General features: G+C 36.2%; 1 protein-coding gene across 6 annotated transcripts in view; it reads left to right on the plus strand.

The window, feature by feature from the left end:
• The window catches only part of CEP128 (centrosomal protein 128), a 417,494-nt gene that overhangs the window by 323,721 nt on the left and 75,640 nt on the right, over positions 1-18,133 (plus strand). For all 6 annotated transcript variants that reach the window (XM_079912854.1, XM_079912856.1, XM_079912858.1 and 3 more), the window contains one exon: positions 17,392-17,441. In XM_079912854.1, the coding sequence (XP_079768980.1) occupies positions 17,392-17,441 (50 nt within the window). The remainder of the gene's footprint in view (positions 1-17,391; positions 17,442-18,133) is intronic.

An 18,133-nucleotide genomic window follows, 5' to 3' on the forward strand; every position in this document is an offset into this window, starting at 1 on the left:
TAGGAGTTAGTCAGGGTAAATGGAATAGATAGTGTACTCCAGGCAGAAGAAATAGAGTAGGATTTAGAGGTTGAAGGGAGAATCCTACATTTTAGAACTGCAAATACTTTTAGTATGACCAGAATTTAGAATACGAAAATGAGTGGTGAAAGATAAAACTGGAAAATTAAACAAAGAACAGTCCATAAAGGGAATGTGGATTATATTCTAAAACCACTGGGAAGTGATTAAGATATTTTAAGCAACATTAGGTTGGTGTTAGAGGAAAATGAAGATGTGAAATGAGATGTAATCTGTGCTATATAATAAAGTTCAATTTTATGTTAGTAGGAAAGCTAGAATTAGATTCAGTTATTCAACAAGTTATTTACTGAGTACCTACTATGTGCCTGGCAGTGCTCTAGGTGCTTGAGTTACTTGAGTGACCTGAACAAACAAAATCACTGTTTTCGTGGTGCTTCCTTCTCGTGGAGGGGAAAAGGCAACAGTTAAACAAATATACAAATCATGTTCCACGTGTCAAAAAGTACTGAGAAGAAAATAAAAGCAGCATAAGTTAGACAGAATGGATGTGTGTACCCTTTTATATCTTTTTAGTTCAGGGAAGTCCTTTCTGGTATGGTGATATTTGAGCAGGGACTTAAATGCAATCAAGGAGTGAATGGGAAGTTTGTTCTAGGCAGAAGACTCATTGTTCTTGGTGAAGACCCTGCGGCAGTGATTAATGGCATATTCCCAGAAGAGCAGGGAAGCAAGTAGGACTAGAGCTGAGACTGCAAAGAAGAGAGTTGCAATAGATAAGAGCAGCAAGAGAACCGATGGAGGTGGTGACAGGATGGTCGCATATGTGCAGACAGAATTGAAAACTGAAATCTACTTTAGGAAAAGCAGGGAAAAGCTACTGGAATAGTAGTCCTCCCCATGTATCTTTTCTTTTGTTCCTCACTCTATCTCCTTCCTCCTCGTTCTCTAATTTTGTGTTACTTTGTTTACCCTGGTCATACTTATTGTGCAGCTTCCATCTTTTCTTAGTATATGCTTATTTTCTTTAGGGTGCACATTTATTTTGAAAGTGAGCTGTATGTTTGTCTTTAGATACATAGCCTTTGATGTTCATAAATGTTGTATATATAAAATGTGCACGTATTTTGTATATAGTATATATATCAATATCAAATCAAGGCAGGAGTATAGAGAGTACTGTTTTAGATCTTCTCTTAGACCAGGGAAGTTCTCTCTGACAAGGTGACATTTGAACAGAGGTCATATATATGTAATAACATGGTGTTCAAGAGCCAGGCTATCCTGTTCTCTGCACATATTTATAAATGAAAGTACTGGGGGAAAAGAGGACATTTTTTGAGAGTAGAACCCTTGAGGTTTGTTATAAACTGGTAGATCTGCCTAACCCCTAGGGATTAGACTACAAATGCAGTACATTCTGTTTCCCAAACAAAGATAACAGTCTCTATTTTAGGGAATCTGAACAATGAACATTTTCCTTTCCTCTCCCTGTTTCATAAGCCTAAACTCCCTCCAGCCTGTCAGTTATGATTATGTACTGTTCCCAGCTAATGAAAATAAGAGAAGCTGCTGATGGAAAGAGGAATTTTAAAGACTCTTCCAGAAGTATTGTGGCAACATGAAATTGATTCAGTCAGGTTGCTGGTGGAATTCACAGAGCCTGGCTTTTTGACTGTATCTGTAAGTCACCACCACCATCCAATTTCGGATCCACAGTTTTTGCATTTTATGGACCTCTTTTTCAGTCAAGATGCTGCAGATCCAAAAGCAAAAGAGGCAAAATGCCCCTATTACTGTTTAATGATCAACCCTAGTGGGAAAGGAAAAGCTGATTAAAATCTATGAAAATGAAATGATACACAGTACAGTGTGGCCAGTGTTAATACGACGATTTGTTAATGGGCTAGACAGTTGTAATCAGTATTAAAAATTACTTGAGACTCTTTTTATGTTTAGCAAAAGTCACTAATTAAAGGAAGCAATGACCTGTGAGATTATCCATGAAAACCATTTGCCATCTGAACATAACAACTAAGAAAACACTCATTTAAGATTTTTCTTTTCATGCCATAACCTTACATTGACAACTGTATTGGTTTAACTTTCATTTTTCTATTGCTAGTTACTTCGGTATTTGTTGAATCCCTTTGTTTAAATGGGACACACATTTTTCATTCTCATGAATGGGAAGGGACTAAAACCACTAAAATCCTAATTCTCCCTATTCATGAACTAGGTTTGGTATACCTGACTGACCTTTAGAAGATCTGTATGATGCCTGGTTTGGGAGAAAGCTGTCCTTTGAGGACTTTCACAGTCTTTTTTTTTTTTTTGCCGTGTCACTGACAAGAAAATAAACTGATATGACAACTGAAAATATTTGTGTTATATAGTTCATTTGTGTAAAAATCCATTTTGTGAAGTTTTTCTACTTCCAGGTAAAACAGTTGGTTTAATTTATTTGTTAGAATTTAAAAGAACTCTGAATAAGAAGATAGAGAAGAATTATTGTAATTGTGAGGATTTGAAGAACCAAAAGGGAAGATTTGTAATTATCTAAAAGTGTGTTTACCCTGGGTGTAAAAGAAAACAAATATATATTAGAGGTGAATGAGAATGAATTTGTCATGTGTCCTTATTATCTATAAATGGTCCTAACAATAAGAATAATTACTTAAACTAAGTGAAGAATCTCTTTGGGTTTTTAAAACGTTTTGGGGGGATGATTGTCATCCATGTTGATTCTGAATAATTGTTACTCATCCAGATTGAGGCACTCAACTAAGAGACAACAGCTAACATTTAGAGACCATGCAGCAATCTACTAAAGTACATTGCTTAAACTTTCAGTGCTAGAGAGCTCTTTGCAATAATCTAGTCCACCCCCATTATTTTATTGACATGATCACTGTGGCCAAGAAAGATTAAGTGACCATTCTTACAAATCTAATTAGCTAACTAATAGCAGAGGAAGAGCTAGAACCCAGGTCTCCTGACTCTCTCATTCTAATATTTTTTCATCATACTGAGTAAACCATACCTCCTTTGGATGGGCTTGGTCAAAACTTAGCCATGATCCTCAACGTTACTGATTGGCCTGTATTATCAGGGTTTTGCTATTGTCCTAATTTTCAAGTTATCCTGATTTCAGGTCTGACTTGATTCTTCTGACTTTTGCCAGAGGATACCTACTTTTGGAATAGGAAGCCCCAATTGTTTCAGGAGAATTAGAAGAGATAAAATGTAGAGGAATAACATAAAGTGTAATGAAGTAAATTGTAGTTATAACTTCAGAATAATTATTTTGCAGTTACTATAATAGAATAAATAATAAAAGTAGAAACAAAGTACTTTGGGATACAGAAGCTAAAGCAATATCTCCAGGAATATGAGTGGGTATGGGATAGTTGGTGAAAGTCAACAGAGGATATTTGTTTTAGCTGGGATTTGAAGAATGGTTAGATATTTTCTAGTTAGTGAAGTCCAGGAAGGGCATTACAGTTAATGCAAGGAGATATTGCAGTGATGAGAGAAGACAATGGTCTTGGAAGTAAATTTGTAGACATATCCTTTATAAAGGACATATTAATGATTTGGACTTTATGTGTCTCAGCACGGGAAATACTAGATGTCTACATTTCATTATTCCCCCCATCCCATATCCATGGAGGACATCAAAACTGAATTTAAGAAACTTCTTCCTACTGAGCTTAGGCATATTGTTAGAATACTTGACCATACATGCTACAAGAAGCCATGACCAATCACTTTCAGCAGCACAAATAGAATCCAATACTATTAACAGTTCAGTACATTTTTGAATGGAGGGTGACATGGCATCTCTGTTTTAGATTCATAATTTGGAACAGTGTAGGGGAAGATTGAGTAAGAGGAGATTGGGGCTAGAGAACACAGGTAGGATGCTGTTGTAGTAATTCAGGTGAGAATTTCAAGATATGTTTTTGAAATGGAATGTATAGAACTTGAAGATATCATAGCTTTTCTGAAAATTTTTTTACTAATTTCCCCCCATCCATCCATTTTGGATTTAGTAAAACCTCAATTGCATGTTTCACAACATTTCACTATATTGATTCCCACTATTTTGATTCCCACAAATTCCACTATGTTAGCTCCCACAAATTCAAATCAGTAAGAAAAGATTTAATTTCTAGTTTATAAGATATAGTGAAAGGGAGGCAGTAATGTTGTTGAGTCTCAGTCTTCAGAACAGAATACAATATTCAAGAGAATATTGATGTTTTTTATCCCATCAATGTGGAGTTTTATCCAGTTATTTTCTTTCTTGCAAAAGAGGGGTTCTCTAATCATCAACACAATTTATATTCATAATTAATAGTAACAATAATTATAATTTGTACAGGTGTGATGAAAGAATTATGATGATGATAATTACTATTACAGTTGAGCCTTGAGCAATGTGGGTGTTAGGGGTGCCAGCCTTCCACACAGTCAAAAATCTGCGTATAACTTTACATTCCACCCTCCATATCTGCAGTTCCGCATCCATGGATTTAACCAACCATGGATTGTGTAGTACTGTAGTATTGATACAAGTTTCTTGAAAAAAAATCTGTGTGTAAGTGGACCTGCACAGTTCAAACCTGTGTAGTTCAAAGGTCAAGTGTAATTGAAAAGTTATGTATATTTCTTCTATAATCATTATAACAGTCCTAGAATGTTGGCATTTTTGCCCCCATTTTAGACTGGAGGAAAGAAGAGTAGATGGATAAGATTATATATCCGAGTGACTGACACCAAAGCTTATACCCTATATTCCTCAGCATGTCCAACGTTTTTTTTCTTTCTTTTAGTAATAGTAGAGAGTTCAACCATACAGTTTGCTCTAGAAATATGGGTAATTGTAGTTGCCTAGAAAAGAGAAGATGGCTGTCTGGACTAGGGCAGTTGCAGTGAGGATGGATAGATGGTAAAGGGCATGTTGAGGTATTGACCTCAAAACATAATTAGTTAATTAACTTTTAATATCCATTTTCTGTCATTTTATCTAAAGCCCTTCTGAATTTTTTAATTAAATTTTTTTTCCAAGGATAATTTTCTATTCACATGAAGTTGTGAGAATACTAAGAGATCCTATAATACATAAAGATCCCCTTACTCATTTTCCCCCAATAGAAATATCTTACAAAGCTATTGTATAGTATAACAACCAAAATAGTGACATTGATACAGTCAGTATACAGAACATTTCCATCAATACCAAGATCCTTCATGTTGCCTTTTATAGCTACACCCACTTCTTTTCTATCCCCACTTCATCCTTAACTTCTGGCCACCACTGATCTGTTCTCCATTTCTATAATCAGGTTCTCTATCTGTTCCATTGATCTATGTGTATATACTTCTATCAAGACCACACAGTCTTGATTACTGTAGCTCTGTAACAAGTCTAGAACTTGAATAAACTGATTTCATCCAGTTCGCTCATTTGTTTAAGCTGCTGTAGTTCCTTTACCTTTCCATACAGATTTTAGAATAACCTTGTCTTTAGCTACCAAAAAAATATTGCTGGGACTTTTATAGAAATTCTATTGAATTTTGTATCAGTTTGGAGAGAATTGATATCTTTACAATGTGAGTCTTCCAGTCCATGAACATGGTATTTCTCATCATTGGTTTGCATATAAGTCCTTTATATGTTCTGTTAAATTTACACTTAAGTATTTCGCTTGGGAGGGGAGTCTTTTAAATTGGTATTTTAATTTTTAATTTTGGTTTCTGCCTGTTCATTCAAAGTATATTGAAATATAATCAATTTTTGTATTTTTATCTTGTATCCTGTGACTTTGCTGAGCTCACTTATTGATTTCAAGAGCTAGTTTTTTTCTGTTTGGGTTTTTGTTGTTGTTAGAGTCTTTGGGATTTTCTATGAAGACAATCATATTATCTGCCAATAGGGACACTTATTTCTTTGTTTCCAATCTATATACTTTTCATTCCCTATATACATTCATTTCCAATATCATGATGAATAAGAATTGTGAGAACATTGTTGCCATATTTCTGATCTTACAGGGGAAACATTTCATCTTTTATCATTAAATATGTTAGTTGTAGGTTTTTATAGATGCACTCTATCAAGTTGAGGAAGTTCTATATTTTTTCTGAAGTTTTTTTTAATCATGACTATATGATGAATTTTGTCAGATAATTTTTATGCATCAATTGATACAATTATGTGATTTTTTTTCTTCTTTAGCTTGTTAAAATGATGGATTACATTGATTGATTTTTGAATATTGAACCAACCTTGCATCCCTAGAATAAACCCAACTTGGTCATGATATATAATTCTTTTTATATGTTGTTAAATTTTATTTTCTAATATTTTGTTAGGGTTATTTGCATCTGTATTTAGGAGGGAGCTGCAGTTTTCTTTCTATTTCTTTTTTTAATTGTATATTTTTTGTAGCAAGGTGATACTAGTTTGATAAAATGAATTAAAAAGTATTCCTTTTTTTCTATTTTCTGGGAGAGATTGTGTAAAATTGGTGCTAATTCTTTTTTAAACATTTGGTTGAATTCACCAGTGAAACCTTCTGGCCTGGAGATTTCTTTTCTGGGAATTTTTGTATTACAAATATAATTTACTTAATACTTACAAGGTTATTCAAATTAGTTATTTCATGTTGAGTAAGTTATGGTACCTTATATGTTTTAAGGAAGTGGTCCATTTCATCTGAGTTGTCAAATTTATATGTGAAGAGTTGCTCATAGTCTTCCCTTAATATCCTTTTTATATCTGCAAGATCTGTAGTGAAATCCCCTGTTTCATTACTGATGTCACATGCTCTTTCTCTCATCAATCTTGCTAAAGGTTTGTCAGTTCTATTGAACTATGTAAGGAGCACCTCTTTGTTTCATTGATTTTTCTCTCTTGTTTTCCTATTCTCAATTTCATTGATTTCTATTGTTATCTTAATATTTTTTTCCTTTCACTGCTTGGGATTTATTTTGTAATTTTTTAGGTTCTTGAGGTGGGAGCATACAATATTTATTCACGACTTTTCTTCTTTTCTAATGTATGCATTATTTCTAAGATTTTCTCCTCTGCACTGCTTTGACTGTGTTCCATAATCTTTGACATGTTGTGTTTTCATTTTATTCAATTTATAATATTTTATCTCCCTTGAGACATTCTCTTTGACCCATGCTTTATTTAGAAGTGTTTAGTTTCCACGTGTTTTCCCTGTTATATTTATGCTTATATATATCCTTGGCATATGCTTATATATATCTTTGATGATCTTCTGTCTGATTGTAATACCAATTGTTGAGAGAAGGGTGTTGAGGTCTCCAATTCTAATTTTGAATTTTTTCTATTGTTCCTTTCAGTTATATCAGTTGGTAGATTAACCTTTTTATCATTATATAATGTTCTTTTCTGTTTCTGATTGTTTTCTTTGCTCTGGAATCTACTTTATCTTATATTAATATAATCAGTCCTGCTTTTTTTCATTAATATTTACATGGTGTGTCTTCTTCCATTTTTTACTTTCATGCTGCCTGTATCATTATATTTGAAGTGACTTTCTTACAGACAGCATATAGTTGGGTCCATGGGCAATGTCATGGATTAATAGCCGAGTCGTCATTAATCCAGTCTGCCAACTTCTATCTTTTAAATGGTACATTTAGACCATTTTTATGTAATATAATTATTGATGTTATGACTTAATGTTTGCCATTTTTGTTTGTTTTCTGTGTTTTTTATTTCTCTGCCTTTTTTCTGTCTTCCTATGGGTTATTTGAGCATTTTTTAGAATTCCATTTTGATTTTTCAATTCTGTTTTTGAATGCATCTCTTTGTATAGCTTTTTCAGTGGTTGTTCTAAACACTACACTGCATATACATGGCTGTCAAAGTCTACTGGTATTGTCATTTTATCAGTTTGAATTGTAGAAGACTTTCTTCCTTCATGTTCTTTTGTCCTTCCTATTTATAATTTAATTGTCTTACATATTCCTCTATATGCATTTAGAATCACATCATATCATGTTACATATTTTGTTTCAACTATCGAACATAATTTTAAAAGCTAAATAGGAGAAGGAAAATCTATTGGATTTATCCACATATTTGATTACTGTGCTCTTTCTTCCTGATCTTTTAAGATTCTTTTATCATTTCTTCTCTTTTTAGAGACTTTTCTTTAGTTGTTTTTTTAGTGTAGGTCTGCTGACAACTAATTATCTTAATTTTTCTTCCTGAGAATGTCTTGAGTCCACCTTCATTCTAGAAGGATATTTTCACTGCATACAGGACTCTGAGTTGTCATTTCTTTTTTTCAGCATTTAAAAATGTAATGACCTCCATGGATTATAATGAGAAATTAGCTAGCATTCTGTTTCCCCCCTATAACTATGGTATCATTTATCTCTCATTGCTGTCAAGATTTGTTCTTTATGTTTGGTTTTCAGAACTTGGTCTGTATTTAGAATAGATTTAGGGTAGACCCAGGAGACTGAAAGGCCTAGGAAGCTAGATCTAATTTACTAGTAGGTGCATCAAGAAACCAGCACAGGGCTTCCCTGGTGGCGCAGTGGTTGAGAGTCCGCCTGCCAATGCAGGGGACTCGGGTTCGTGCCCCGGTCCGGGAAGATCCCACATGCCATGGAGCTGCTGGGCCCGTGAGCCTGTGCTCCGCAACAGGAGAGGCCACATCAGTGAGAGGCCCGCATACCACAAAAATAAAAAATAAATAAATAAATAAATAAATAAATAAATAAATAATAATAATAAAAAAAGAAACCAGCACAAACGTTTATAGTTTCTGTAAACAGGAGATGAACAAGTCAAATACCCAGAATTTCTATAGGCCCCAAAATACATACCCACTTGCACCTTATGAGTTTAGAACCTGAACAAAGTCCAAGATAAAGGAATTTAAATAAAAGCCAAAGTTTCCATTAGGTGATTGTAATTTAGAGATATTGTATGTAGGAAGGAACATGATTTTGTTCCTGGGTTTGAGCATATGAAACTTATTCTTGAAGTGGTGTTTATAATAGATCATAAACATCTCTTGCTCATTTTGCTAATTGTCACATGCAGTCCTTTTGACCAAGATAGGCCTTAGACTGATTTAAGACAGGTTACTTGTTTCTTAATGAATATGTTCTTTTTCTGCTCTTGTTGCTAATAGAAATGTTAAAAATCTTAACAGTTGATTGAATCGGAACTTTCAATCTATATCTTGTTGTTTCTTCATGCCAGAGCCAAGAATTAGGCAGAATGGGGTAGATTACTTTGTTGTTTTCTGTAGTGTAGCAGTTTTGTGGAGAAGATGTTTTAAATCTCTGTAAAGTTGTCAAGATGGAAAGTTTCACCAGAAATGAACTGACATCAAATAAAACATGAGTACCTGTATTTGGATGTTTTACCACATACCTAAGACAGACAGTGGATTCTAAACCTTTCATTTATTAGACCATTTGGGCTCCATCTGTAGACCAGCATGTTGTTTCAGCGTCTGAGACAAACCACAGAGGATAGCCATACTTTTTGAATGTTATTCTTCATTTCAACCTGTGTGTTTTCTGTGGTCAGACCTTATGAGAAAGCTCTTAACTCATTGTGGTATATCCAGATATGAACCAGTGGGTGGCAGTAGATATGGCAGAGTTCTAAATAATGTAGCTACCAATTATGGATGGAATCTAAAAGCAGGATGCTTGAGGGCTTTTTTTGCTTATTTGTTTTAAAATGCAGGTGATTATTTTTCACACATTTTTCTGATTTTAGTAGGCATCCTGAAGGGTAATTTTTTTAAAAAACCTTATATATATATATAAACTCTGACTAAGTACCAGACACTATTTTAAGTGTTTCACTTATGTTAATTTTAAACCAACACATTTTATTGTTTTTTGAGGTATTTCGTCTACTATAGAGTCATATTGTTATTCATTTATCCTATTTACGTTTACTAGTACAATAAAATAGGAAAAACATTGACTGGCAAATGTTATATTAAGCTGAGAAACTATTCAACTGTTACCCATTCATTTAAACAGGTTTTTTTTTTGTTTGTTTTATGTTGTGAGATATTCTGTATGTTGTATGTTGAACACATCTTGCCAAAAACAACTGCTTTTTCAAGTGTCTAGGTATTTGCTTTCCATCAAAGCCACATCTTTTGATGTTATCTCCTAGAGGTGAGGAATTTTATTGTGCACAGCTGTTAACTGTAGGTCTTCTCATAGATTGCTGATGTTACACAAGTGCTTTAGCAAAATTTACTTTTAGTTTGGGGAGGCATTGGAAAATGTATAGGCATTCACGGTAGGGCTTGAAATACTATGTCGTTTCAGTAGAAACCTTGAAAGGCAAAGGAAGGTAGTCACTGTTTTATGAAACAAAGTATCGGACCCTGGTCCAGTTCAGAAGCCCTAGGCTCAGGTTCACATACTTCTATCTACTAGTTATGTGATGTCGCCAGAGGCTTTTAATCTCTCGGAACTCAGTCCTCATCTACAAGATGTGAGAAGGTGGGATTAGATCAGTGGTTTTCAATCAGCACAGTGTGGAGCTTAATTGCCCCACCACGGCACCACAGGGGTTGACCCCAGGATAGGAGGGAAGTCCAGTGGTCTGGCCTCCAGGCCCTTCACTTCTGCTTCCACCAAAGCAGCTTTCTTAATTGTTTATTCATAATATACACTTGAAAGTGTGTGTGATTTCACTTGTAAGGCAGAATTCTACTTCTTTTTTTTAAAAAAACTGAAAACCTTGGCATTAGGTTATTTCAGCGGTCCCTTCTGTCCCCAAAATGTCAGTAATCCTAAATAACTAGAGAGCCAGGAAAGGAAAAGAGAAATCAACCATTGTCTTCAGCATGTAGATAAAATCTGGAGTATCTAGTATGTAACTGTGGGATGCTAGGTCCATCGTTTATGACCTTTTAAGGGTTGTAGTGCGCTCTTTAATTTGGTTAATTTGTTAATTTCATTATATTGCGACCGCCACCCGCAAAGAGGAATGGCACAAATTTACTTTTTAAAAAGTATTGCATTCTTTTGAGAATTTACATTATCTCTTGTTTTCACTGAATGTCAGGACACATAGAGTAGCATTGAAAAGGTGCACTGAATTACTAAGTGAAGATACAGGAGCCAGAGACTAAATGCTTTTCCCTAAACCTCAGTCACTAATTCACCATATTCTTCTGCCAGTGCTACTGTGTCCGGTGCTGTTGTTATAAATGTTGCGGAGTCTGAAACCCTTGTTTCTATAACTTTCTCTTCATTACCAGCTGGGCTGACTTATAATAAGGATGAGATATTTTATAGTAAAAGAGAAGAAAAGAAACACTACTCCTTTCTAAACATGATTGCCAACCTTTCTGTGAAGGGTCAAGTTGCTAGATGAGGGTATTGGTTATGCCCACCTGAACATGATTCTCCTTTTAAAAGCAAATAAACAAACAACCTATCTGTTTCCTTGGCTACTAGGAACCAGAATCAACATAAAAAGTGTCAAACCTCCTTAAATAGCCAGACCACTAGTTGCGAAGGAAGTGGTGGAGACAGTCTTAGCCAAAAACATGATCATGATGTATTACCCTGCATGTGCCAGAGAAATGCAACGTGGAACAAAACAAAACAAAACAACAGGATTCTCCAGTTCTCATCCATGATGTCCTGCTTTTTTAAGTGGGACTTTTTCCCTCCTCTAATAACCATATGTCATAATGAGTTAGTATCAGCTCTTTTAAACTGGCTAGAGCCTGTCCAAGGAAAATACACAGAATGGTTGCCCTTTTCACCAAAAATATCTTTCATTTACTAATGTTGATGGAAGCACATTTAGCCACAGCAATTTGCATGGCAGTTGAATTCTGTTTGTATAGAACAGCAAACCAGAGAATAATAAAGCAAAACATGAACATGCCAGTGCTGAGCAAGGGAGCAGAGCAGCCCTTCAGCTTTTGCCATGCCGATCGTTTGTTCTGATGCTGGAAGAACAAACAGCAAGTTTACTCATTATATCCAGGTGCACTCATCACACTCAGGTGTCACAGCATTATGTAACGTCAACTGTCCAGAGGTCTCACCTGTGGACAGGTTCTCTCATCCTGTGTCTGTCTGCAGTAGAGTAGTCACTCCTCAGTGATGCCAGGTAGCCATATTTCATCAGCACAGGTTGATGACCTTGTTAATCACCCCAAATGCATGTAACTGAACAATGCACTTAACAAGTGAGCCATTGCATAGAGAAGTGATGTAGGCAGAGAAAGGTATTTGGGGGGATCCAAGTTAAGTAGCAAAGGTAGATAAGCAGTGGTTAGGGAGGCTATGGCTATAAAGACATCAAAGCCCTGGTTGTTGACATCAGTGAACTCCTAAGGTAAGTGAGAGGAATACAAACGTGTGCATTTAAAAAATAACCATATGAAGAAAGGTACAATAAGTACTGAGTGGTACCAAAGAGAGCATGATATGATAGATGGGGTAGGAAAACAGGAGAGCAAAGCTCTAGTTGCGTCTCTAGCACTAACTAGGTAATTGCAGGCAAACCATTTGCCTTCTTTGAGCTTCATGTCTTCATCTATTTATTGCAGAATGAAATGTTTCACTGTGGAATAGAAAGTTCTTGCTAACTCTAAGTTCTCCAAGTTTCTGCATAGAGATAAGGTTCAATACAGCCACATCCCCAGAAACTTTTAGAAATGACAGCAATCCAACTACCGCTACTAAAGAAAAAAAATAGTGTTAGAAGTTCAGGAGTTACATGGACTTCAGATAAGGGTGTATCTGTCCTGAACCAGCTCTCTGTTTCTTGGCTCTGCTTTCTTCTTTACCAGCTTCATTGTTGTACAAGTTCCTTTGACATAGTAGAAAATAGAGCCTTGAAAGCTCCAGGCTCATATAAGCTTGCAGCTTCAGAAGGAGATATTCTTTCCTGGTATCCATGTCACTGCTGGCCTTGCTTAGCTTATATGTGCAGGGAGGTAGGGTGCTCTAATTGGCCATTCTGGGTCGTGACCTACTTTTGTGGCCAAAGAAGTTAACCCCTTGACTGAAAGTTCACAGGAATCACATGGAAAAGAAGAACATGAAGTTCTCAAAGGGGAGGGATGTGACACGGAGACCAAAACAAAAACAAGTGTCTACTTATACTCTTGATATAAGCTGGGATGAGAGTCAGTGGGGGTGAACAGAAGGGGATTTTGTATTTTAAATATCAATTATAGGAATTCCTTGGCAGTTTTTGTTCAGCCATTCAAAATCAAGCATCGCTATTGGTATCAGCTTTTTGGAAGAGCAGCATGACCTTTATGTATTTGAAGAAAACTGAGAACATGATTTTTAAATTGCAGTAATTCTGTGAAGTTCTGAGGGTAGACTGAACTCCTTTACATATATATTTTATCAAATGTGTGAGTTGAGTTTGGCTGTATAAGAGATCCAGTACCCATTATTTATCCAGTTAAGTTTTAGCTAAGGGGTTTGGTGTTTGCCATACCAGGTTGACTCTGGAGGAACTAGATCAGTTTTCTTTAATGGTTGATAGACCCCACTCTCCACCATTCCAGCTCCACTGTATCATTAAGCAATGCAATTCATTACAAGGGGGCTCAGCTCCGAGAACCTCCTAATATCCAAAGTGGAACAAAATGGCCACGCCCACATAGAGACACAGTAGTGATCTTGTATCTCACAAGTACTTATTTTTTAATTTAAATTTTTAAAATTGGAGTTTAATTGACATAGAATATTGTATTATTTTCAGGTGTACAACTTAGTGATTTGACATTTATATACGTTACAAATTGATCACCACTATAAGTCTAGTAAACATCTGTCATCAGGCAAAGCTATTGTAATTTTATTGACAGTATTCCCTATACAGTACATTACATCCCTGTGACTTGCATGTTTTATAACTGGAATTTTGTGCCTCTTAATCCCCTTTACCTATTTCACCCAACCCCATCCCCCTACCCCCAGGGACCACCAGTTTGTTCTCTGTATTGATGAGTCTGTTTCTGTTTTGTTTTGGGGTTTTTTTGGTATGTTTTTGTTTTGTTTTGTTTTTTAGATTCCACATAGAAGTGAAATAAGACAGTATTTGTCTTCCTCTCTCTGACTCATTTCACTTAACATAATACCCTCTAGGTCCATCTGTGTTGTTACAAATGGCAAGATTTCGTTCTTTATGACTGAGTAATATTTCATTGTATATATGTGCCACATCTTCTTTATTCATTCATGGACACTTTCTTACACCATATACAAAAATAAACTCAAAATGGATTAAAGACTTTATAAGACCTGAAACCATAAGACTCCTAGAAGAAAACATAGGCAGTAAGCTCTTTGACATCAGTCTTAGCGATATTTTTTGGATCTGTCTCCTCAGGCAAGGGCAACAAAGGCAAAAATAAACAAAATGGGACTACATCCAACTGAAAAGCTTTTGCACAGCAAAGGAAACCATCAACAAAACAAAAAGGCAACCCCCTGTGTGGGAGAAGATATTTGCAAATGATATGTCCAATAAGGAGTTAATATCCAAATTATATAAAGAACTCACACAACTCAATTTCAAAAAAACAAACAGTCTGATTTAAAAAATGGGCAGTGGAGCTGAATAGACATTTTTCCAAGGGAGACATACAGATGGCCAACGTACACATAAAAAGATGCTCAACATCACTAATCATCAGGGAATGCAAATCAAACCATAATGAGATACCACCTCACACTTGTTAGAATGGATATTATCAAGAAGACAACAAAAACAAATGTTGGCGAGGATGTGGAGAAAAGGGAACGCTTGTGCACTGTTGGTGGGAATGTAAGTTGGTGCAGCCATTATGGAAAATGGTTTGGAGGTTCCTCAAAAAATTAAAACTAGAACTACCACATGATCCAGCAATTCCCCTTCTGGGTATTTATCTGAAGAAAATGAAAACACTAAATTCAAAAAGATATATGCACCCCCGTGTTTACTGAAGCATTATTTACGATAGCCAAGATATTGAAGTAATTTATGTCTCACAAATATTGAAAAGAGTTGTACTGAAGATAGAATTACTAAAACTGGCTGTTGTTTTGGCCTGTCTGATATCCATACCTCCTCCTTTTGTTAATAGTACCCTGATGTTTGGAAACAGTCCTTTCTGTTCTTCATCCAATCCTTTTGGGATTATCAGTGAAAGTGCTTCGTACTTTCCCCTGGCCAAGCAGTAGGCAAAAGATCTAAGCTAGTCTCATTAGCTCTTCTTTTTATGGAATTTCATTTTGAGTGGACTAATGCACAGATTAGTGTTACCCAGTATAAAATGCCCATTAGTTCATGCTACCTTCATCCCTACACCCCCAGACCAGTTGTCACTCTCTCCAGAGTCTGAATCCACTTTCCTGTTATCTATTCTTACTAGATGTATTGTATTGATAAGTTACTCTTACATCCTTCTAATAAATTCTGAATGCTTGCTATTCAGTTAGCAGCTGGTTGCTATCAGTTAGCAAGTGCTGTGTACCAAAGCATCCCCCAATTCCATTTATTCCATAGGTCATGATTCTCTGAGTTGAAGTCGGTACTGGGCTCAGCTGGGCAGTTTGACTGGTCTCAGTTGGGCTCCCATCTGAGTCATCCATGCTTCTGGGCATTTGCAGGCTACCAGTTGGGGCAACCTGCAGGGTTTCAGGGGTGGAAAGAATACTGGACCATATGTCTCTTGTCATCTGGCAGGCTGTCCTGGGCTTGTTCAAATGGTGGTGAAAGAGTTCCAAGTGGAAAAGTGAAAATGCATGAGGCCTTTTGGAACCCTTATTGCAGATTGGCACAGAATTGCTTCTGCTGTATTCTATTTACCAAATCAAGTCAGGAGGCAAGCCTAGATGCAAGATACATGTGACCTCTCTTGATGGAAGTAGTTACAATGTCGCAATGCAATTGAGTAAGGATGCAGAAAGAGGAATGATTGAGGGCACTTAATTTACCACACCCCAAGTTGCTTTCTGTACCATATAGCTAAAAATCCTGATGTGCCAACAGAAAACACTTTAAAAATACACCCTAACACATTGGCATGCTCCTGTAACTTTCTTGATATAACTCTGAGTATGGGTGTTTGGGGAGCCAACATCAGCCGGCTACAGATAGCAAAAACGAACTTTCATCCTTAATCCCAGTACCCTGTGTCTTGAGGGGACTGCTTGCCACTCCTCTGTATTTCTCTTAGCTGTGCAATCTCAAAGGGCCATCACCATCAATTATATCATCTGCCAGGTCTCCTGAAGTTTCAGGATATTGCCTGTCCAGTTATGACATATACCAGCATGACTTGGTTACCCAGTATATTACTGCTTCCCGCTCCATCTAGTAGCACTTGCTAAAAACATTTGCGTTTGCCTTTCTGGGGTACCTATTGAATTTCTGTACGTTATATTTTCCTTTTATGCAGCACAGCCTCTTGGTAAGCTATATCAATCACAGGGTAAGGCAAATGCTAATGTTAATGTGCCCTGCTGTAGGTATTTCTTGCCAGTTTTCATCCAAGTTCTAACTCAGCCCAGCCCTCTTTAGGTTTGTGAGATCTAATAAGATCATAGCGCAAGGTGGTATAGCTGCAGGCAGAAAATTCTGCTTGCCAAATTCATTTTCCTTTATAGCAAGTTCATAAATTAGTCTAGGGCACAGAGATACCATGGTTATACGCATGCATTTAGACAGAACGCTCTTCCAGCCACTAATTTCTCTGAGATGGTGCCAGACAGTTGGTCAGATGTAGCATCAATGCTTCCCACCCCCTCAGTGTGAAATGATAATTAATATGAGTTTACAGTTAAGGTGGTGTTCTACTTCCATTAATCACACCCATTATTCCAGGGTGTTTTAATTTGGTTAAAAAATTGACTCTGGAGGTGGAACTTGGCTTGGGAGCTTATTTTAAGAGCGAATGGTTTGTTTCTATTTTTTTCTTTCAAACGAAAAAAGGGTTTTTTTGTTTTTTTTTTTAAAGAAAATTTTGTGTTGCTTTTGAGTTACATAAGCATTAGGCCAGATTTCTAAAACATTGGTATGATTTTGGATTTGTAATTGAGTTGGTCTCATTTTCTGGTATCGCCACCAGACCTAGGACCTCCCAGGGCTTCTTAGCTAGCTTAGGTTTGGCAGAATCCAGATCTCCACCGCACCTCACCAGTTGGGATCAGAGGGCATTTCTTTCATGTTGCTTCTTATACTTAAATATATCAAATTCTCTTTCCGGACAACGGTTTATACAAGCTACTGACTGAATCGAGTTTGAAAGTAAGAGGCAATGCATTTTGACATTGTATTTTGATGGATATTTTACTTTCTTATTATAGATCTGCTGGAGGAGACTCACAGAAAAGATGAAGAAATGGAATCTCTGCAGGTAAAGTAAATTCTCCAATAGGGCAGGTATCTTTGGTTTAAACATTTGTTTTTACTCTGTTAGCCTTCATTATTGTCACATTCAGACCACTAAGGCAAATGGAGTAAAAAAATAAATAAATAAAAAGATCTTTGAAACCCAAGTTGGAATTTGCTTCATTTTGGAAGTGTTTGAGAACATTTATAATCTCTGAAAGCAGGAAGCCAACTCAGTCTCTGTGCTACTCTTGAAAGGAACCTTTATTCCCTGGTATAGCTTAGTAGGAACTGCAGCATTAGGAAATGAAAGCAACATCTTTACAAAGTCCTTTCCCCAAAAGCAGGGCTAATGAATGAGGATGAATTCATGGAATCTACATTTTCAAGTGAAGATCAAAAGTATTCTGACTCCATGAATACCATCTACTAATGACCAACCAACAATATTAACACATATATTGAGCTTATCCTTGTATGCCTCTCCGTTCACTATGGATGTATACACATTTCTTGGACTGGAAAATTGTGTTTGAAAGATTGCACTAGAGTTTTAATTGACATTTCCATGGTATGAGTAATTGATGTTAACTTGACATCTGACAGAAGTTCTCTCTTCCTTTTACATTGGGCTAGCTTACAAATGGGTAACTCGAGTGTCTATCTTTATTAGGGGAAACAAAATCAGTTATACTCACATGACAGAACCAATTCACT

The sequence above is a fragment of the Stenella coeruleoalba genome (genome assembly GCF_951394435.1).
Source record: "Stenella coeruleoalba genome assembly, chromosome: 2".
NCBI classification, from domain to species: domain Eukaryota; kingdom Metazoa; phylum Chordata; class Mammalia; order Artiodactyla; family Delphinidae; genus Stenella; species Stenella coeruleoalba.